The sequence below is a fragment of the Dendrobium catenatum genome, unplaced genomic scaffold (assembly GCF_001605985.2).
Source record: "Dendrobium catenatum unplaced genomic scaffold, ASM160598v2 fragScaff_scaffold_437, whole genome shotgun sequence".
In the NCBI taxonomy this organism is placed as follows: Eukaryota; Viridiplantae; Streptophyta; class Magnoliopsida; order Asparagales; family Orchidaceae; genus Dendrobium; species Dendrobium catenatum.
Window position 1 is genome coordinate 358,260 of NW_021318899.1, and position 23,491 is coordinate 381,750.

The 23,491-nt window shown below is 35.5% G+C and overlaps 1 protein-coding gene across 1 annotated transcript in view; it reads right to left on the reverse strand.

Moving 5' to 3' along the window:
* The window catches only part of LOC110099858 (translation initiation factor eIF-2B subunit epsilon), a 70,977-nt gene that overhangs the window by 23,036 nt on the left and 24,450 nt on the right, over positions 1-23,491 (reverse strand). Inside the window, exons 8-12 of the mRNA XM_020827150.2 lie at positions 17,812-17,885; positions 15,180-15,428; positions 14,986-15,059; positions 14,527-14,618; positions 8,536-8,618 (exon numbers count right to left, since the gene is read on the reverse strand). Coding sequence (XP_020682809.1) covers positions 8,536-8,618; positions 14,527-14,618; positions 14,986-15,059; positions 15,180-15,428; positions 17,812-17,885 — 572 coding nt within the window. The remainder of the gene's footprint in view (positions 1-8,535; positions 8,619-14,526; positions 14,619-14,985; positions 15,060-15,179; positions 15,429-17,811; positions 17,886-23,491) is intronic.

Below are 23,491 nucleotides of genomic sequence, written 5' to 3' on the forward strand. Positions count from 1 at the left end.
TATCAAGCTCGGGATCCGCCATGCATAATTGAAATGGAGAGGGGAGGCGTCGTCGTCTCCTTTCCTTGGCTTCCCAATTCACAAGAGAAGCAAGATGGGGCGGCGGGAGCAAGAGGAAGAAGGGAGGCCGGCGGGTGCAAGGGAAAAGGCTAGGGTTGGAGAGAAGTGTTAGGGAATTATGGAGGGGATTAATCAAAAACTGAAATTTAATTTCAGTTTTGATTAGATTAGGAGGGATTTGACTTGAATTTTGAATTTCAAATCAAATGGAATTAAGGCATTGATTGGGGAATTAATGGGGGGTTTAAGGAGGGGGAGGCATATATGGGGCCGGCGGTTTCATTAGAGGAGGGAGGGAGTTTTAAAACTCAAAACCTGAAATTAATTTCAGGATTTTGAATAGAAAGGGTGGGAAATTAATTTGAAATCAATTTGATTTCAAATTTGGGGGAAGGGGAGTTAAGTAGCAATTAATGGGATTAATTCCCACTAAGGGGCCGGCGGCATGCTAAGAGGAGGAGAGAGAGAAATCAAAAGGAAGGGGTTTCCAATTCAAGGTGATGACGTGGAATTAAGTTATGAAGAATCCAATTTATTTGAATTTGAAATTGGGGTTCATCATAACAACTTTCCAAAATTGGATTTCCAAATTAGGAAAGAATTTGAAATTTGAAATTCAAATTTCAAATTTGAAACATGTGGATGGAAGGGTTGGACGGGTGGGGGGGAAAGTTGCCGGCAAGGTAGCCGGCCGGAGCCGTGGAAGTGGCCGGCGGCGGACTTCCAAGGGGCGGCGGCAACTAGGGTTGGGAAGGGGTTTTCTTGTGGTAGAGGAGAAGGACGATGGAGGTGAATACGAAGGAGAAGATAGAAAACCTAACCACGAGCCGCGGACTCTTCCAACGACTGGTGGGCCTTGCGATTTGCTCCCCTTAAGCTCTCTCCCTTCTCAAGCCCTCATGCAAGAAGAAGTAGAAACACAAAATTTTTTTCATTCAAATCTTCATTAACCCAAAATACATAACAACTAGCCTATAAATAGGCCTCATGAAAAGAAAAGAAATAAAAGACTAAAATGCCCTTTGGGCTACAATACTACATGACCACCCGTAAGGGTATAAAGGGAAAAACAATAATATGAAATAAACTAGCACATATAAATAAATAACTCAAGATTGTAGCCGTTGATCTTCGATGTCCTCATCACTATCCCATGCCCAAATCAGCAACCATCCGCGCACGACGGCCTCCCTACATGCCGCTCAGCTGCAACTGTCGCTCAGCCTTTGCGCACACACCACAGTCCAAGCTCCTAGTCATTGTCGGGCATTTCAAGGCCACCTCCGCCAGCTTCTCTATTCTTCTCTTTCTCTCTTTCTCCACTCTTTTTTCTCTCTCCCTCCATCTACTTTTTCCTCCATTTTTTCCTCATCAGTCTTCCTCCATATCTTCTCCCTCACTAACCTTCCCAACCTCCTCTCTCTCTCTCTCTCCAAAAAAAGATGAGAAACCCTCTCTTCATCTTTAAAAAAAATACTATATATATTTATGTGTGTTTGCTTATAATTTAAGCGTTTCATCCTCATGTGCATAGGTATTACTCCATACAACTCAAAAAGCCTCAAAACCCATAGGCCATATAATTGGCAAGGAGAGTGGAGCCCATAGATGCTTTCTTAGTGCAACGGGAGAAAGCTCATCGGCAACATTCATGAAGCCACGGGTAAATTATACTAATGGACATTCAACACGGCAAGTAGAGCCCCATACATGCTTTTAGTAGCGTGAAAGGATGAAGCTCATTGCGGCATCCGCAACGACGTGGGTGGACCATGCTAGCGACACATTTGTTGCATCAAGTGGATACAAGTACAAGATTTTCTTAGCACGGCGTGAGGAAGCTTCTCTATGACATTCGTGATATAGTTGTTGGATCCCATTAGTGACGTGCTCGACGCTACGGGTGGAGTCTCATACACACTTTTCATAGCATGACACGAAGAATCTCATCAGTGGCATGCGCGATGCAACTAGGTATTTTACTTAATAAAGTTTCTTGTACAAGTACCACATACACGTTTTTTTTTTTTTTTGGGCATTGTGGAATTTTTTAGAATTTTGGATGTGTTGTCATAAGACACCAACCATACATGCCTTAGTTGGCATGTTGGATAGGCTCAAACTCTCCGTAGATTCCTCATATGCGGGGGAGACATCAGAAAGTTGTCGAAATTCCGACTAAATAAACATTAAAAGTTGCATTATAAGGAACATAAAACTAGTATGCAATTAATCTACACAATGAATATGCGGGGGAGACACCAGAAAGTTGTCGAAATTCCAACTAAATAAACATTAAAAGTTGCACTATAAGGAACCTAAAACTAGCATGAAATTAATCTAAACAACGAATATGCAAAAACTTGAACACTTTAAATGTAATATAAGTGACAGCAATACGAACAAATGTGAATGATGAATGAAAATATAGAAATCACAGCGAACTTAATAAAGAATTCAGCAACATTAAAATGCTTTGAGAAACGTGCAAATGCATCTAGCGCACCATGTGTTATGTAAATGCGTCATGCGGATGCACTGAAAATTGTGCATGTACACAACACAAGTACACTAAAATTGCACGAGAAAATAACCCCTTTAAAAATAAAAACTCGCATGTGCTCCAATCTAAATGCCAAACTCCAAATTTTGATGTCCGAGAATGCAGCGGGAGCTAAAATAAATAATTCATATCGAACCAGATCCAATGTTAACAGATGAACAGAGTTGACAATGTTCAAATGATAAAATAATAAAAAAATCTCAAACACCTCGATGATGATCGTGTTGATAGAAAATCACCAACGATTTCCGGTTGGTACTTTTGGTAAACTGAGCAGAAAAAAATTCGGACCTTTCCAAATTATCGGAAAACTGTGCACAAATGCATGCCTCTTGGATCTACCTATTACTGTTGGAACTTCTCCTATATTTAATGTTTCTGACCTTTCTTTATATGAAGGAAATATAGGTGATTCTGTGGACGTTGAAACGTTGCCACTTTCCACTTCTGCTTTAAACAAAGAAGATGAAATTGAAGATTCAATGGATAGATGGATCCCATCAAAGTCAACACATCCTTTAGAGTATGAACTGTACAAGCTTCAATCTTGGATGCACATTCATACAGAAATGTACTTCAAGAAAAAGCAGCGCTTACAAGATGAATTTCTGAGAGAACGGGATGAGATCATGCAAAGGTATGAAGAAAAAATTCAAGAGCTGGATGCACCGCCTTCACCTCCTCGAAAGAAACCAAGAACTGACTCATCAGGAGCTGAGTCTTTAAGAAGGGGAGTCTGATGTAGGCAAGGGGGGTCAAATCAAATCATAATATTTGATTTTTGACTTCTCTAACTCATTAATGTCAAGTAAAAAATAGCTCATTATGAGCTGATTTTTAGTTCATTTATTGAACTAAAAATTAGCTCATTATTTTTTAAATTTGACTTTTCTTCTTCCCCCCTTTTTCCAAATATTTCCCTATTCTTCCTCTCCCTTTTGCCTCTTGAATTGCCTTGATTCCCTGCTGGTTTTTGACTCTTGGGATGTTGTAGTTCCCTGATGGCTTTGACCCTTTGGTTTGCTGCCTAATTTATTACCCGTGGTCCCCCTTTTATCGAAATGAATATGGCTGTTGGTCCTTGTGCTTGGCTGCAGGAATTCATGATGAATCTGCTTGGAACCGTGGCTTTATTCCATGTTTCTTGATGTGCCTTTTGGGATTTCGGTATAGTGCCTGTTGGTCTTTCATTACGCTCATTTATTTGAGTATTTGAAGGGGTTTTTTGGGGCTGTTTTGGGACAGATTTCTGGATAGATTTCTGTACAGAAATCTGGACTGAATTTTGCCTTTTCATTTACCCCTTTTAATTGAATTAATTAGTGGTTATAATGGCTGTTTGTATTCCCCTTTTATGCCTATATATAGTAGATGTTTTGGGTTGTTTTAAGTGTGTGATTATTATAATTTTTGGAGAGAAAACCTGAGGTTTTCATTGGAAAAAGCTTGAGAGCTTTGTTCCACTTCTTCTTCTACCTCTTGGAAGGCTTGCGAGCTTCTCCTCCTTCGTCTTGGCTTCTAATCTCTTTCGTCTCTCCGCAAGTGTTATTCCATATGTATCCTTCTTCTAAAAGTGAAGCAACTTTAGGGTGTCGTCAAGTGATTGAGTCAAGTTTGTAAGTCGTTTTAATTTTAAAAAGTTTGTAAGTTATTTTATTTTATTAAGTAAAGTTGTTTTAGTTCAATTGTCGTATTTTGTATCCTTTTGGATATTTTAGTGAGTTTCTTTTATATAGGAAGTGTCTTCTTTTATGATAAAAAATTTGGGGCCCTCTCCCAAATTTTTGATTGCATTAAATGACCATTTAATTTAAAAATAAAATGGTCCCAAATCTAAAAATCAACCACTCAGTGGCTCAAATTTCAATAAGAACTAAAAAATCTAGTATTTATCAAAATTTACAATCAACTAAAATATAATCGCCTAAAAAGTTAAAGTAAAAATCCATCTACGTCGGGAGTGGTAAATCAGAAATTAACATTAGTTCATAAAGAGCGAATGTTTTATCAAGCGTATCGCTAAAATTCATTCTCAAATGATCTATCGCCGATGAGGACGAGACATGTGTCCTCTAACTGGTGGTTTTATCGCCAAATGACACCATAGGTAAATGATTATGACCAAGGCCCCCTAACCGAGTTGTTTTATCACAAAATGGTACAACTAAGTAGACAAGGGACAACAACAACAACCCGAAAAACGAAATGAGGGGATCTTGATCAAGTTCGTTATCATTCTGCCCACCATTTGCTTTAAGTGTAAAGCGATAAATTTCAAACTCCAAAAATCCAAGCTCTAAAATTGTTCCTACCACACGCTGTATATTTAGAAACTATCTAATGACTAGCCTTAATCAAAAGATTTCTCTCATCACCAAAAGAGGTAATTAACTTATAGAGACTTGTGCCTATGAGAAACCTGAAACCAAATCATAAAGACTCACAGAATGAGGATAAAATCTCTAGGTAGTGTCTAATCTTAAATTTAATCTGCTTTCTAAAAATTTGATCCGTAACATCATACTTTAAAACTCACTTCGTAAAAAGGTGCAGAGAGTCTGAGGCGTGAATTTTTAGAGCTCAAACAAAAAAAAATTATTTCTTCTTTTAGTAAATTTCTTTTAATCCTTGTTGAGGAATGTTTGCAGACATTTGTATTTAGTTCTTCATATTCATTTCGTGCTTTCTATGATCTGCGCATTCAATATTAAGATGTATTAGTTGCATATGGCTGACTCTTCCCTTCTAGTTAAACTAAAAGTCTCTTCAGCATATTGGAAGTACATATGACTCATTAATACTATAGCATCTAAATTGAGGTGGACTCCTTGATGGACCAGTGATGTAGAACTACAATGCTTAAAGCGATGTGAAAAGAACTTGCACTATTTCTTGATAAAGAAAACAATTTTGATTAGAACTAATAGAAAATTAAAATGACCAAATAAAACATAAGAGCGGTCACTTCTGTTTAGGACAAGTTGCACAATAAGCGTTTGAATTATCAAATAACAAAGAAAAGCAACGACATGTGAATGTAATAGCTTTCAACAAAAATCTCTAATCTAACAATAAGATTAGAAGCAAATAAAGTGCATTCAATCCTACGTTTACTAAGCTCAGCAGAGTTAGGCGAACACGATCTTCATGAATTAAATCAAATTACAAGAGAGAGTTAGACTAAGGAAATACAAGAGGAGGAAGATTGAAAAACCTTCGTTAAGGCTCAGATGTAATTCTCCACTGTACGGTACCAAGTGCTCCTCGATGGCTTCGACGAGAGTGTCTAGAATGTGCTCCACGTATTCATCGACGGTGTAATCGATATTTGGGTTGACGTCGAAGAAAGTCGAGTGAAGGATGTGCACGAAACCTTGCTCGTCGCAGGCTAGTTCGTAGTCAAGGTCGGGATCGGCCATGCATTAAACTTGTAGCGTCGAGGGGCAAGAGGACTAATCTCTTGGCTGCCTTTTTTGTTTGCCCTTTGAGAGAGAGGGATTTCTCTCAAAAATTCCAAGTAGGAGGAGGCAAGAGAGGTGGCCGGCCAAGAGGAGGTGGTTTGGGAAAACTAACTTCAGGTTTTGGAAAATTGGAGTAAGGTAAAAGGTGCCAATCAATCCTCTAATTAATCCTCATGCATGGAATTAATTAAGAGGAGAAGGAGAGAGGTAGGGGCAGCGGGATGGGGGGCTAGGGGGATTTGTTTCCAAATCTCAATGCTTGCTTGAGGAAAGAAAATAATGAGGTTTGGGGCTTATGAGATTTCGTCCAGGGGGGAGGGGCTATTTGAATTAATTCTCAAAGAGGGGTGTTGGATTTAGGAAACAAATCCAAAAAAAAAATTAATAGGGGGGTCGGCGGCTTAGAGGCTAGGGGAAGAAAATTAGGAAGCCTTTAATGCTTCCTTAAATTGGGGAATTAAATTAGGGAAGAAAGATATCAACCTAATTTAATTTAAATTCAAATAAGCAAGCGTTTGGAAACTTTCCTAAAATAACTCTCTTAATTTAGGAAAGAATTCAAACTCAAATAAATTCGAATTTGAATTTAAAACTTCCCAACTTAGGAGTAATTATTTAAGGAAAGTATTCAAGAGGGGTTGATTTGCGGAGGGGAGATGGGGGAGGCAGAATAGGGCCGGTGGCTAAGGGGAGATGGGGTTAGGTGACCGGCAGTTTGGTTACAAAGGGTAGAGGAACAAGAAGTAGAACAAAGGTAAAATCACGAACCCGGCCGTCTCCAAGGTTGGTGGGTGATCCGAGTTCACTCTCCTAGAGATTCACCACTCAAACACTCTCAAGATCTCACAAGAACTCAAGCAATGGAAAAATTTTTAATCATTCATTTATTAGTTTCAAAAGAAGAACACTCGGGCTATAAATAGCTTCGTACAAAGACTTACAAAATAAAAAGACGACAATGCCCCTAGGGTTTACATACGACCTCCCTTAATAAAAGGGTACAACGGGAAACTCATAAAGCAAACTAATAAAGAAAATACAATATGACATTATAAATAAGAAAATACATAAAACAACTCAGAAATACAATAACTCGATCATGGCCGTAGATCGACGGCCACGTCTCTGATAGACTCTCCACGATCTGATGTCCCCATCAACCAGGTTCCTTCTGGCTTAGCTTTTCAACATTAATAGAAATATCAAATACTTGGTAAACTTCATGATTAGTTTTTCAACATTAATATAAATATCATAGTGTAGCTGACCCTTTTTTTTTCTTTTTATTTTTTTATTTTGATAATGAAGGTTGTAAAAGACTGCAGGGCCCTTCTTACCACCGAGATGGAAGAAAAGCTGACAGGCATCATGAAGCAAGGATGCCTCCGTTTACTATACCTTCACACTTAATTAATTCTTAGTCCCTTTCTTATTGCAGAGACCAACCATCCCACCCCCTAATCCGCACCGTATTTAAACACCAGGTGTTAGTAGATCTATCCCGTTTTAGGAGTCTGCCTCATCCTTCCTGTTGCTTGGGTAAGCAGCTTCTTTCCCTTTAGGATGAGGTACTCTTTATATAATACAGTAGTAGAGAATCATATGTTGTCTGTCGTCCCATTGATAGAGACCAAAATAAGATTTTTTTCAATGTATTTGCATTATTTAGGAATTAGCAATTTTGTCTGTCATTACTAAATTCAGGAGTTTATTATGCATAAACCATTAGAGTTGAATCTACAATTCTCCCGTCAGTGTAATGCCAAACCACCCCCCCACCCCAACCGTACAGCTAGCTTTATCGCTTGGAAAAAGAGATAAGTTTGACAATTAGAAATATATATATATATGCACAGAGAGAGAGAGAGAGAGAGGGGGAAAGAAATGAATAAAGTTCACGTTGTGGAGCCTAAACAAGAGACTTTGGAAGAACATAGAAGTATTACAAGGCATATAAGTCAGATAACAGAAAATTCGATCCTCACAGAAAAAGCTTACCAACTTGAAGTTCATATGATCAAGCTATATCCCAACCCAACAATTCCCGAAAACCATAAACAACATGGTGGTCCATAAGGGCCAGGGTGAGGTAATAATCATGATAGTCATGATTTCTCTAACAAAAACTTAATCTCACATGGAATTTGCTGCATTTGTATGGTTTAGATATTTAGCACTTCCAAGAAGAAAAAATATTGCATTCAATACAAAGAATGAAAGAACCCATGGGTTTATTTCTTTGATCGCCTATGGAATAATATCACAAGTTAACAAATGCTATTGTCCGAAGATAAAGTCTGATTAATTCAGGTCATACATTTAAAAAGCAATTTGAAAAATAAATATCAAATTGCGCACTAGAGTAAAGCAAAATAAGATATGGTATCACTCAACTCCAATAAACGATAAAAAATAAAAAAAACTACCACAAAGCAAACTACGAAGACAAACCTCTTCATCTAAGGTTTTAAGATAATGCTTGAGAAGATCACTCCATTTGATAATTTCCTTGACAGCATTTGCGTATAAGTCATCTGATGAAATGGCAAATAAATAATATCTTAATTCTAATATTGTATCTATCAATGATATTAAAAGAACGAATAAGAGCATGCCTAACAAGTAAGGTGAAGCCGAAGAAAGTACTCCGCTTGGCCCAAAAATATAGGGTAAAGCAAGTGCCACTTTGAAAAACTTTGAATACATATCATTCTAAAGCGCAAAATTATTCTAATCATAATTTCATAATAGGTAATTAGAATATATACGCTTAAATTATAAGTAATAAGTTTTGAAGTAATATATATTTTTTATTTTTTGTTTCATAAATTGTGGGTTATAAAAAATGGCATCCTAGCTTCTCCGAGCCTTTTTATATGAGGAGAGTTTTAACGGATGATGTTCTAGGTCAAATTTTTAGCAGGCAAACTAGATTTAAGATAAAACACTGCCCAAAAATTTCATACTCGTTTCGTGAAGACGTTATTAACTGAGTTTAGGTTTCCCATAACACAAGCCCCTATGATTAACACCCGTTTCAATGACGACAGAGAAATTTCAATTAAGGCTAGCTATTAGACAAACACTAAGTATCTAAAATATAGTAGCAAAAATTTCAATGTTTAATTTGAATTTTTAGGGTTTGAAATTTACCACCAGAGAAATAGAATAGATGGTGAAGGAATGTTGATAAACCCAATCAATATGTCATGGTTCAGTCATCCAAGGATATTTTGGTCCCTAATCTACATAGTCAAAAGAGGTACTCAACTCAACCTAACCGAAGGATCCTTGTCAATAACCATGAGATGTTTTATTTAATGCTACCTTATAGACTTGGGATAGATATTTGCCTAAGAGGACAAATTCAAATCAACCTTAACTAATAGAAAGCTTTTTACCCTATCAAGTATATCGTATGATTCATTACTCAAGAGTTTTAAGTCATTAAGAAACATACATGCACTAGTCATGATCCTAATTTAGTGGTACCCTTTCGAAACAAAATCACCTAGTCAGAGGGCCTTCATCATAATTGTTTACATGCGGTATCATTTGGCAGCCAAACTATTGATTAGAAGACACGTGCAACCTCCTTACTAGTGAGAGATTATTTAAGAAAGAACCATAAGGATATGCTCAACAAGTCATTAGCTTTTATGAGACGAAGTTATCCTCAAATTTATCCTCCTCGATAAACTGTTGCGAATGATAGAAGGATTTTGTATAGAGTTTTTGGTGTTTGATTTCAGTTTAAATATTTAAATTTTAGTAAATATCATACTTTTGAATTTCCATTAAAATTTAAACCCTTGAGAGATTAATTTTGGGATTGGGCATTTAAAAAGATAGGAACCCTTTTAGTTAACTTTTTGTCAACACGATCATCATCAAAGTAAAATTGAAGTTACTTTAAGAATATTTGTATATTGTCAAGGTTTGGAGGTATTTATAAAAACTAGTCCCCTCTAGATGAGATTCACATTCAATACGGATATCATCGATTTTTTAAGTAACTTTATTTCTTAGTTCAAATTTTGTCAACTATATTTACCCGTAACGGATGACCGATTTTACTAATTTTGTGAATTATCATTCGAATGTTAGGACTAAGACCTTGTATGTTTATGATAAATTTCCTTTAAAGAGGGTTGAAGGTCTTAATGTGAATATAAAATCAAAATTTCTCGATGAATTTTCGATTATACATCCGCTTATAAATTCAAGTCTCACCAACTCTAATTCTACAAAGGAGGAGAATTCAACTTGAAATTTATGTTTGCATTTAACTATGCAACATTCTAGGACTTTGATTTAGGAGTTTGGTGTAATGATCAAAGCTCATGAAAATAAAATTTTAATTTAGCTCACTTTTAACCCAATGCGGTGTTCACAAGCATTTGTGTTTGTGTGGTTAGCATGTTTATCGAAGCACATGAGAGACAATTTAAATTTATTTTCAAATAATATACATGTTTTCAATGCGTTTGCAAGATACACTTGCACACATTTCAAAGAGAGAAGTTTAAAATTATTTATAATTTTTCAGTTAACGCGACACTTTCAGACATCAAGCTTACGTATTCATCACCCTCGTCGAAGCACATGTGGAGTTTTCATTTTCAAGAAATTTAGAATTTGAAAAAAGATTGTGGAATTTTGACACATTTGCGCACCTTTTTGAATTAGGGTTTTTAAAATGCACTTACTATTCAATTTGCGCAGCATTCTCAAATGGCATGCGTACATATTCATCTATGGACATGCAGACTTACCATTTTTAACAATTATCTTCTCGTGCAACTTTCAATGTGCCAGAATTACGTATTTGCACAATTTTCAACACATCCATATGATGCTTGTGTGTGACATCTAGTGCGTGAATGCATTTGTAAGCTTATTGAGGCAATTTTGGTGGAGTTTGGAGATTGCCCTAGAATTTGTGCATATGACTTGAAAATATCTTGATTTGGTTATTTCATTCACCATCACATTTTTTCGTATTTTTCAATTTTAGAAATTTTAAAAATACCTTATGTTCGCTAGGATGAAAAGGGAATTGCGGATCTGATGGAAAAAAAGGCAAAATAGGGCGAGTATGGCAACATGTACGGTAACTTGTTTCATATCTTGTGTTGGGCGCATGTGGAAGCCGGTTATCGGATTTAGATTGGAGGGCAACGATGCATGCATGCAGGGGCAACGACGAGCTGGGTCGACAAGTTAGTTGGCGGCTTGACCAGCTATGGGGGAGTGCGGCCACGGGAAATCGAGAGGAGGGGTCCGATCTAGGGAAATGAACAGTAATTGGAATCTACTATGGGGATCATGCCACACTAAGGGCATAAGTGCGCCAAGCCGACTCTCTAGCCAACTCCAGCTTGACTCGTCAATGAGATCACAAGTTGAGCTTATCGAGCCACGAGTTTGAATTCGAGCTCGAGCCTAAACTCGAGCTCAAACTCAGCCTAGCTCAGCTCATAAGCTCGTTGAACCGCTCAATTAACTGAAATTTATCTTAAAACTACTTTAAATTATCATTATATAATATATTTTAACATTTTTAATTAATTCTACATTAAAAATAAAAAATTCTAAAAATATATCATTTTTAATTTGAAATAAAGAAAACGAGCTCAGCAATTGAGTCAAGCTTGAGCTTTGCAAACAAAATCGAGCCTATAATTTTTTTAAGGAGTCGAGCTCGAGCTTAGTAAGAACTAAACAGCCTTAGCTCGATTAGGCGGATACTCGACTAGACTCGACACGTTTACACCCCTCTGCGGCATAGTGAGATAAGGGGTTGTTGTGGGTGAGGCGACCGAGTGTATTGAAAGAGGGGCGGCTGCTAGGTTTTTAGAGGGGGAAATGAGAATGTGAGTGAAATAGGATAGGGTTTAGATTAGGTTTTTATTGTTCTATCTATAATTTATTAATTAATAATTAATAAATATAGGAGAAAATATCCTTTTGCCTTAGCAAAGGATGGGATACTTCTGTATCCAAAAGATTCAATAGAAAAAACAACAACAAGCCTTTATCCCACTACGTGGGGTCAGCTATATGAATCCAGCTTTTTCCACTATTTTGAAAATCAGACCGGACCGGCCGGTATAACTGGTTCAACCGTGAGCCGGTCTGGTGGCCGCCTGGCCGGTCCGATCAAGCTTCAAAACCAGTTCTGCATCGAACCAGATCAAATCGGATTGAACCGGCGGTTCAACCGGTGAACCGTTGAACCGGTCCGGGTTGAAAAGAACCGGCCGGTTTATAAAAATATTTTATTTTTGTTTTAATTAAAATTTTAAATATATATTTTAGTTTATTAAATGTTTTTAAACTTTATAAAATATTTTTATTAAATAAATTTTTTATATTATAAATTTATATATTATATTAAGTATTATTCTTATAAATATATTATTCTTAAATGATATTTATATGTATAAAATTTTATTATATATTTTAAAATTTTATAAATATTATTAAATGGTCATATACTTACATTATATTATTTTTATTTTATTAATTTTTAATAATATTATTATTTATTACATCATCCGGTTCGACCGGTCGAACCGTTAACCTCTCCCTCGTCCGGTTCATTGTCCGATCCGGTTTTCACAACCTTGACTTTTTCTTCATTTTGCCCTGTTAAGAGTTATATTCTCATTCAAATCTAACAAATAAATGTCATTTCTAATATTTTCTAACCAAGTTTTTTTAAGCCTACCTCTACCTTTCTTAACACAGGCCAAATATAATTCATCTACTCTCCTAATCAAGCCATTGGAATGACGATGTTTTATGTGTCCGAACCATCTACAATGACTCTCTCAACCCAAAATATCCTAATTTTTTTATTTGTTTAATTATTTAAATATTTAAATTTCAAAAATAAAATTTTAATTTTAATAGGAATATAGCTAATTTAAATGCTTGTTGATTCGCTCGCTAAGATTTCATCACTCGCACGTCATATTTTGCCTCATTCAACTTGCATGAGTGTAATTTTTTATTTTTTTTTCTCATGCAAGCACCAACAAATAATATATGGTTGCCATTTCCTAGCAATTTAAGCATTTTGGACACGATGGCACGATTCGTTTTGTGAAAGGAAGTCGTTTCAATTATGTATAACATTTCGCTCGTGGTTCATCGTTTTCGACCACTTTCGCTCGAGTTAATCGTGAAAGCTCTCTTCGATAATTTTGACTTATAAATGCAATGGCGTAGCATGTATCATGATCAGGGGTCGTTCGACAAGTCTGCACAATGTCACAGTCGTAGTTCGCTATTTCATCGGTTGTCCCGAGTGAGCGTGAAGGGCACCTCTATCATTATTTTAACATTTTGAACAAACCATTGATGCTTGTTTCGCATGTGGATGGAGCTTTGGGTACTTTTGTGTATGGTCGGGCACATCGAACTTGCCTCGAGCGGTGTTGCATCAGCCGAATGTCATATTCGTTGGACATGCTTGAATCATCAAAGGATAGATTTTATGGTCAACATAAATAAAATTATCTGCAACATTGGATTTTCACAAAGGTCTGATTTGACTATAACAATTTAGTTTACATGATAATAAGGCTGTTAGGCGTGCACCCCCACACAAGGCCGAGCTCAAACACAATGAAGAAGGCAGCTTTCACACCCACAGGCTGCAAAACATGTTGCTCCCAGCTTCCCGCCCAAACCCAGCCAATGAAGAGGAGATACAGGCTCAAGAAGGTGTGGAAGCTTAATATATGTTCATGGTAATCTTAAAGGGAGGGAAGACTGTTGGAATGCTTCCATTTGGGGCAGAAAAAAAGCAAAACAGTTAGCTAAATCTGGACTGTGAAGGAGATGCGGGGTAGTGTCAGGACTAAGGGAAAGAGGTGTGTACCAAGCTAGTACCGCCCTCATAAAGTTCTCTGAAGCTCTCAATGGAAGATAATGCATTAAACCATTCCAAACAAAGGAATTCCAAACAAAGGAAACGGGTGGCTTAAAATTCCAGACAGACTACAAGACTTTAAATACAATTAATTAATTAATGAAAAGTAAACCTAAGGAATCCTTAAACAAAAGGCTCTCTAAGGACCAAGTACAAACATGTCTCCAAAGCTATTAAATAATGCAGCCAAAGAAAATCGCTCTTAAATCAATGAATATTGGCCATAGATGTCATGGAGTAGAAACTTCACAATGCTCTTGATAGAATCCATCATACAGCTGCAGCAACTGTAGTCAAAACCGCTACAACACTCCCACGAGAAGCCCAAACTATCAATGCTTCCAAATGCTTGGAATACGTGCTCAGTCATCTAAGTAACATTCTTGGAGATAAAAGTTATGTTGGTTTATTTCAACCTATTCAAAGATGTTGAAGTATGAATCCCGAAATGATGAACACTAGAACGTGCAATTCAACATGAATCTCAAGTAAATTCTTACTTTTAGAAGAATAGGAAGGTACCAATGCTGCTTTCATTATAGAATGGAACAATGCCCCAGCACAATCAGCATGTGACATGTGATAAGACAGTCTGAAAATAAGAATACGAGGTCTTACTTCATATTGCTCAAGAAACAACAATAATTCTGGGGTTGAACTATGAAAGAACAGAAAAAGAAGGAACTTTAAATGAAATTTTTAAAGTCTGCAAATAAACGTATATTTTGCATGGGAGGGAAAATGTATAATGTATGTTCTTGAAAATAATATTTATGGATATTCTACAAAAACAAAGTGATTTAAAGTTGAACAGCTCTTCAAGTAAAGCTGCCTAAATTTTCCTGAGGATAGAATAAAGTAAATTGAAAATCACAACCTTCAATATTAAAAGTCTATGAAAACTTCCATATGCAGACAGGTAAAGAAATCTTTCTGAAAATATGAAAAAAGAAATTAACCGTAGTGAATTGATTTCCAAGATAACGTTCTCCAGATCCACACCAGCAAGAGCTCGTTGAAAAGTTGCTTCCACCTAAAGTTAGATTTCACTAATAAATGTTGGCTAAATTGAAAGTCGAGCTTCACTGGATTTTCATTGAACTTTAAATTAATGTGAAAGGTAAAGAAGAAGCTTCACTGAAAGTAACTATACCTCCTTCTCAAAATCAGCAGAGTCTCTATAATCTTCACCATCACCAACTGTACTCGCAGAATCAGGTAGCAACTCTCCAGATGCTGGAATACAGCTCGTGTCTTGGTCTGGTGCATCAACATCAGCAAAAGCATTTAGCAATGACTCCGAAAGCTTGTCTGCAGGGATTGGTGCGATTGAGTGCCTCCATTCATCTTCATTTCCTCCTTCACAGGATGACCATATATAACCAGCTCCAGAGACGTAAAACTATAAATAAAATAAGTAAATATTCATGCCAGCTTGTTGAAAAAACAAATAGAGGGAACCGTGAGGCCACTAAAATAATGCATTAAAAAAATGAACTTCAACATTAAGTCAGGACCATTTCATATTTGACTCAGTTCCTTAATAAACAAGTAAATACAAACTGATTATTCTGTAAGGACATTCATCCTTAAATATAAAGGAAAAATGAAGTGGTTATAAGAATGCTTGGGAAGCTAATATCAGCAGTAGCCAAATAAAAACACCTAACAGTTATATTCTAAGTCAGTTCGTTGATTAAATCCAAATTATGCCAAATTATGCTGATGTCCAAACTAATTAAAGTAATTTTTAATTGTTTATATATATATATATAAGTAATTTTTAATTGTTTATATATATATATATATATATATAATTTTTAGCTTGAGCTCATGAATTGTGAAATACATTAATACTTAAAATTATTTATTTTCTACTTTTTTTAATGAAATAGAATTATTTTCTTGTCAAATTGAGACAATATACTTAATTGAAATCATTCCTTATGATTACATTAAAAATCTCAAAATCTCAAGTACTTGATATTATACCTTCAATTAATTAGTAATATGTCACCATAAAATCATCTTGATATGACACGAGTCTCGATGCAAATATGAATTGCAGACTTCCAAAATTAAATTCAAGGTCATCCAAACTCCAATTGCAGCAAACTCATAGCCAAATTAAACATCTCACGGAGACGAACCAAATAATCAAAATTCAACATGATCCGAGCCCAAATAAAAGAACCAAACCAAACTTGAATGCTTCAAAGCATTAATTGGATGACCAAATGATATCAGAATATGACATGCTTATAGTCGAATCGAGTGGCTCGACAAGACGAATCCAATGAAACAAAGATTGCCTAATTCCGACATCGTTATGACATATAAATGTTCGAATAACACTCCATGATCGAGGGGATTGACACCAACCGTCTGATAGAACACTCCAAATTTGCCATAAATCTTCTCTATATTTAATTGGCATGTCACTCCCAAAAAACTAGAAATAGACACTTATTCTTCACATGGAGGGGAGAAGAGAGGAGAAAACTATAGAGCTCTCTTGCATCTCCAGCCAGCACAGCCAATGTCGGATTTCTTCCCAACCACCAACCATTGTTGAACTTCTGCCTGTTCATTAGCTGTCATCGGATCTCTTCCTGATCACCGACCATCGCCAAACTTCCGCTAGATCTCTTCTCGACCACCAATCATCGTCGGACTTCTGCATGTTCTTTAGCCGTCACCGAATCTCTTTTCGACCACCGACAGTCGTCGAACTTTTGCCAGATCTCTTCCTGACTGTTTGTTGACTACAGCCGGATCTCCCACCATCGCTGGTTTTCCGCCTGTCTACTAATAATCACTGGATCACTAACAATCGTCGGGCCTCTGTTGACCCTTCTCCCAAGTGTTGCTATCATATTTCAAATATCTGTCATTCCATCAAGATCATTAAAAAATTCAGTACCCATCTGAAATGGCAAATTCTCGAATATATTATAATCTTACTATTCTCAGGTTAAGGGAAGGGTCGACCATTGTAATATATTTAAACATAGTAGAATCCTTTCAGCTAAGCAAGACCTTGTGATTTTTCTCTTTTTTGGTTTTTCGTGTAGAAATTTTGGTGTTCCTTTATCATTTCAATTATCTATTTGTGTGTTGAAATTTCATGTATTGCTAAGATGTAAAACATTTTAACTCTGCTGCCGCGAATCTCTCAATCCGCAACAGTTAGAATAATGTGTCATAATTTAAAATCTAACAACACAATCATAGTTATCAAGATTTAGAGTATAAACTTGTAATAAAAATGACATGTTTTCCATTTCATAATTTTAGGCTCAATTTATCCATTTGCATTGAAACTTTCCAAACATTACAATTAATATGGCACCCATCATAAAACTTTGATTCTTCTCTAAATCTATTCTCCTTTATTTACTAGTATCTAATTTGTACATCAAAGATTCCATTGCTTAGCAAGGATGCTCATTAATAGTAGCACAAATATTTTCCATTGTCGAAGACCGCAAAAAAATTATAGATGTTTTATCTTCTTGCATTATTATTTGTTTATTATTATCATTTCAACGTCTGTAAGAAAGTATAAAATCATCTGAGAAATCAGTAAAACATGGCAGATATATATATATATATATATATATATATCTTCTATAAATCTGAAATTCAAAGCTTCCCATGTATAACTTCATCTTCAAAAGAACTACTTTTATTCTAAATTTGACACCTTTTGAATAATATATTTCTCCAACATTTAAAACAAGATAAGGAAAAGCAAAAACTTTTACAAAGTGCAAGAAGCGCACCTCAGAGGTCCCCGACCTATCTGCATCTGAGGTAGGAAAATCTACTTTCTGGGCATTCATCATAGTAGCAATTGCTGCAACAAGAGTGAGAGCACGTTAATGCACCCAAAACAAAACAAAAACCAAAAGAACAAAAACAAAAAAAAAACGGATAAATACGAGGACGAGTTATTGAGACAACCAAATACAGAGATAATCAAAGATAATATAGATAGAACAACCATTATATAGCATTGGCTGGAAAAGACTACCCAAATTTTTAAGGAAGCTATAAAGCAAAAACTGATGGAGGTAAATTCCACCTGACACCAGACCTGAGGAGGTCGTGGCCTGGACCGAGGATAGCCAAATAATCTGCTCTAAAACAGCACGTTAATTCAGCCCAAAAACTCAATCGTTGGGAAATGATCACCACCTGAAGTTGTCACATAAAACGACGGCCTTTCGATGACCCGGTTAGGAGAGTAGAGGTATTAGATTTGACTTATGTTAAGAAAGGTAGGGGTAGACCTAAAAAGACTTGGTTAGAAAATATTAGGAATGACCTTTCTTTATTAGGTTTAAATGAGAATTTGACTTTTAATAGAACACAATGGAGAAAAAGGATTCATGTAGCCGACCCCACGTAGTGGGATAAAGGCTTGATGTTGTTGTTGTTGTTGTTGTTATTAATTTAATATTTAATTAATTAATAATTAATTGTGAAATTAATATATAAATCTTAAAAAAATAAATTATCATTTATAATTTGAAATTTATAACATGTTAACAAAATAGGGCACACTATTTGCCCCTTGTGCATGTGTCATTGCCCATGCATGGCGCAGATAGCACGCATTATTATAATGCGCCGCACCGCCCCAACCAAAAAGCATCATATGTGCGTCGTGCTCCATGGCGCACACCATTTTGTGTCATTGACATGTATGGAATGTAAGCCCCTCAAAATCAAAATTTATCATTTCAATGGACGTAATCCCTATCCAAATCATCCAATGGATGTAAACCCAATCCAAATTAAAAACCAACATTTCAATGGATGGAAGCCCTATCCAAGTTAAATCGCAACATTCCTATGGATGTAAGCCCTATCCAAATTAAATCATTGCATTATAATGGATATAAGCCCTATCCAAATTAAATTAGGTCCTTTCATGGATGTAAGCCCTCTTTTAAATAAATTCGGGTATTCCAATGGTTGTAAGCCCCACTTTAAAACATCTATTTGGCAATCTCGCCTATAAGACTATGTTCTAAGACCTATAATTCGAGCAACTCATAAATAGGGTAGTAAGCTCCTAAGCTAATTAACTTCAACATTTCCAATCAATGTAAGCTCCCTTCTAACAATTTGGACCTTCCAATGGATATAAGCCCCAACCTAATTAAATCTAAGCATTTCAATACATATAAACCCCAAGTCAATTAAATCCGGACATTTCAATGGATGTAAGGCCCACCTTCATCAAATTTATCAGGCAAACTCGCCTATAAGGCTAGGTTATAAAACCGACAATTTTGGTAAATCATAAATGGTGCAGTAAACCGAAACCTAATTAAACCTTCGGGCAATTCAATGAATGTAAGCACCACTTTTATCAAGTTCAATCGAGCAAGCATAAAAGTCATTAACCCCATTAAAAAAATTAAACCTTCATGCATTCCAATGAATGTAAGTCCTATCTCAAATAATATTTAGGTCGACTCACAAAAAATGTAGTCAACCCCAACTTAAATCACATTCCGGCTAGCTCCTATGCTAATAAACCCACTAAGTTAATCAAACACTAAAATTATAGAAAATCAAAATCTATACACAGTTACCTTAGTCTACTCAGGATTAACGAGAAGAGTCAACACATGGTTGTTAATCAAATTCCTTGGATGTTCTGGCCTTCGGTTCTTTAGCAAAGGTAGACTGATTGTTGGTTTTCTCGGGATGACGGAACCGAAAGATCTTGATAGGATCTACCTCCATCCCCGCAAACATCTCCCATTAATTTAAATAAATCTCAAGTACAAAAACAACAACATCAAGCCTTTATCTCACAACGTGGGGTCGGCTACATGAATCTTTTTTCTCCATTCTGTCCTATTAAAAGTCAAATTCTCGTTTAAATCTAATAGAGAAAGATCATTTCTAATACTTTATAACCAAAGTCATTTTAGGTCTGCCTCTACTTTTCTTAACATAAGTCAAATCTAAAACCTCTACTTTTCTAACCGAGTCATTGGAAGGCCGCCATTTATGCGACCAAACCATCTAAGGCGACTCTCTCTAATCTTATCTTCTACTAGAGCTACTCCAACCTTTTCACGTATATGTTCATTTCGTATCCTATCTCTAAGGGTAAAGCCACTCATCCACCTGAGCATCCTCATCGCTAGTCTTATCAACAAGAAGAATATCATCAGCAAAAAACATACACCAAGTAATAGCTCCTGCATACATATCTTTAATGATTTGAATATAAGCGTTATTAACTCCTTTCTTTTTAAGAACTCGCAATAACACTTCTCTTGGAACTTTATCATATGCTTTTTCTAAATTAATAAATATCATATGTAGATCCTCTTTATTTTCTCTATATTTCTCCATCAAACCTCTCACTAAATGTATGGCTTCCATAGTCGACCTACCCGGCATGAATCCAAATTGATTTTGAGAAACATTAGTATCACGCCGCAACCTATGCTTCATAACTCGCTCCCATAGTTTTAAAGTATAACACATTAACTTAATTCCTCTATCATTCGCACAATCTTGTGCATCACCTTTATTCTTAAAAATAGGAATTAACACACTCATTCTCCACTCATCTAGCATCTTTTTAGTCTTCAAAATAGTATTAAAAAGTTTAGTAAGCCAAGAAATTCCTTCATCTCCTAAGCATTTTCACACCTCTATTGGAATATCATCAGGTCCAATAGCTTTTACACTTCATTTTCTTTAAAGCCTCTCTAACTTCGGTTTTACCAATACGTCGATAAAAACATACATCTTTATTTTCATTTAGAGTGCTAAGGTCACTACAGTCAATCATATTTTCACATTCTTCATTAAAAAGTTTAGCAAAATATCTCATCCACATTTCTTGAATATCATCTTCTAAGTACTTTTTGATCTTCATCCTTAATACATTTCACTTGAGCTAAATCCTTACTACTCCTTTCTCTTTGTTTGGCTAACTTATACATATATCTTTCTCCCTTCTTAGTATCTATTCTATTATATAAATCACTAAAAGCTAAGATCTTTGCATCGCATATTGTTTTCTCAAATTACTAAGCTTAAAATTAAATTGTATGATAGTAAGAATCATTAATTAAAAGTGCTCTAACAAAAGTGGAGTAATTAATTATAAGAGATTGTGCTCATAAGTTTAGACCCCATATCCAAATAAAACGGGCAAAAACATCAGGGTGAATATGCTTTATTAAAAATCAATCTACCTCACGAAGAATAGAATCCAAGCTTATAAGGAAGAGTTGGTGTCCTTTTTCTTGAGCGAATAGAACTAAATTGCTAAAAAATAAAAAAGTAATCACTCACATCACTTTCGTTCAAAGATCAAATCTCCCACTTCAATGTTCCTTAAATTCTTGATTGCCCTTCCATAACGTACAACTTAACAATCAAGTAAATGATTACTTCAATTTGCATAGCTAATTTATAACTCTATTTGCATCAAAAATTTTAATTAAATCAACAATATTAATTTAACTCTTACCTTAATTTCCAAGAACACACGCGTTTGCCACAATTCTTTGCCTCGATTATACTGCTCAATTCTATCACCGCCTAAAACAACATTAATAGTGTTAACCGACATCAAAAAATAGCATCTGAGGTGTCAAGAACATTGTTAAGGACATCGTCGCATCACACGTCAATGGCAATGTCAAACACATCCAATTATTAAGTCATATTTTCAATTGCATTGTTTTAAAATATATTCTAAAAATAATTGAAATAATGTTTAAATAAATTGTATTGATTACCTCTAACTATTCTCCCATCTCGTTGAGTCAATATCACACTGATCAACAAATATTCTTCTTCTTCCCTGTCTAAAACAATTGAATAAATAAATTTAATAAATTTGAATAATAATTTTCTTCTCAAATAAGAAATTTATATACGCTATATATATTTCTCCCCCTCCTACTCCATCGAACCGGATTAGAAAGCACCTCTTGCTCATTTTTTATTTCAATATCAGCCAAATTGCTGAACATACTCCTTTTTCTCTATTGATTAAAGACTCAATTGCTCGCAAACCCTCCATCTTCGTTGAACAGTGATAAGAGGAACATAAGATCGCACACCTCCTCCACCTCCGACTTCAAAAATTGCTCCAAGCCAAAGTCAAACTTGAATGAACAACTCAGTGAACAAAAAACAGCTCTTTCGTCCTGTCGAATAGAAACGCATGAACTCCTCTTCTCTTCTCCTTCACATTTGTCGAACAATAGCCATGGATCCACATGCTGCTTCTCCAAAAGTCAAACCCAAGAATAGCACAAACTTCTCTTCTCCTTAAAATGCATCGAGCAAGAATCATACGTGAACACTCTTCTAACTTCGATTCCACTGAACTGATCGAATTTGATTTTACTAACGTGAGGAGCTTTCTCTATGGTCGTGAGGCTTCACTCGACCAAGCATGCTCCGTGCCCCCTAGATTTCAACTCGTCTACCTTGATCAGCTTGATTGGACCAGTCCAGCAAACTTATTACACTAATTCATTATTTTTTTATTAAATTATTTTGAGGCAAGCCTCTAATTACACAATTTTAAACCATGCCCTAAAATTTGGACTTCTGCAACTTGTAAATTATTGTTACTACATTTATTTCAATGGTACCATAAGAGATGAGAAAGTTTATCCAATATTGAAGGAAAACTTTATCTTAATTACTATAGAATTTCATATTCAGGTACGTTTTCCAATTAAATTTCTTTTTAATATTGTAGGCTAAGCTAGTATGTGTGTGTGCATATATATCTTTGACTAGTGACAAAAAGTTATATTCATCAGAGGATTGATACAATCTATTTTATAAATTGTACTCACATAAAATGTTGTAGATATACAATATAAAAAATCTGAGATAACTTGAGAACAGTTAAAATAAAGAAAAAAAAAACGAACAACTTACAAACACACCAAATCTCATTTTTAGCACCCAAAATCTAAAATTTAGCGAAACCAAAATTAAACTGAGAAAAAAAAGTTATATTGTGACTTTGTTTGGTTCGGTTCTAATTACACTTAGGTCAGTTTGATTTTCTAAATTTTAGATCTAAAAACAATTGGTTCAACAAATGCTTCAACAAATCCATCCAAACCAACCAAATGACAACACCCCTACTTGGAAGTCTAGCACTATTACTTCCACCATGCTGCCCAATAACTAACAAAAAAAATGTTTACCAATAGAACCACGGCTTTCTTTGTTATGCTAATTTTTAACATATTACTAGAATAAAAATGAATTGTCATTTCTTATACCGCTAAATAGAAGTAAAGACTCACAAATTATCTACTCTTATAAGATTTAAAGAATAGTGTGAGTAGAAATCACCTTGATGAGGACAAAGCATCATATTAGCAAAAAATTTAATACAAGAAGTAATTTAAATTCCATACAGTTAGCTCACAAAATTATAATTTC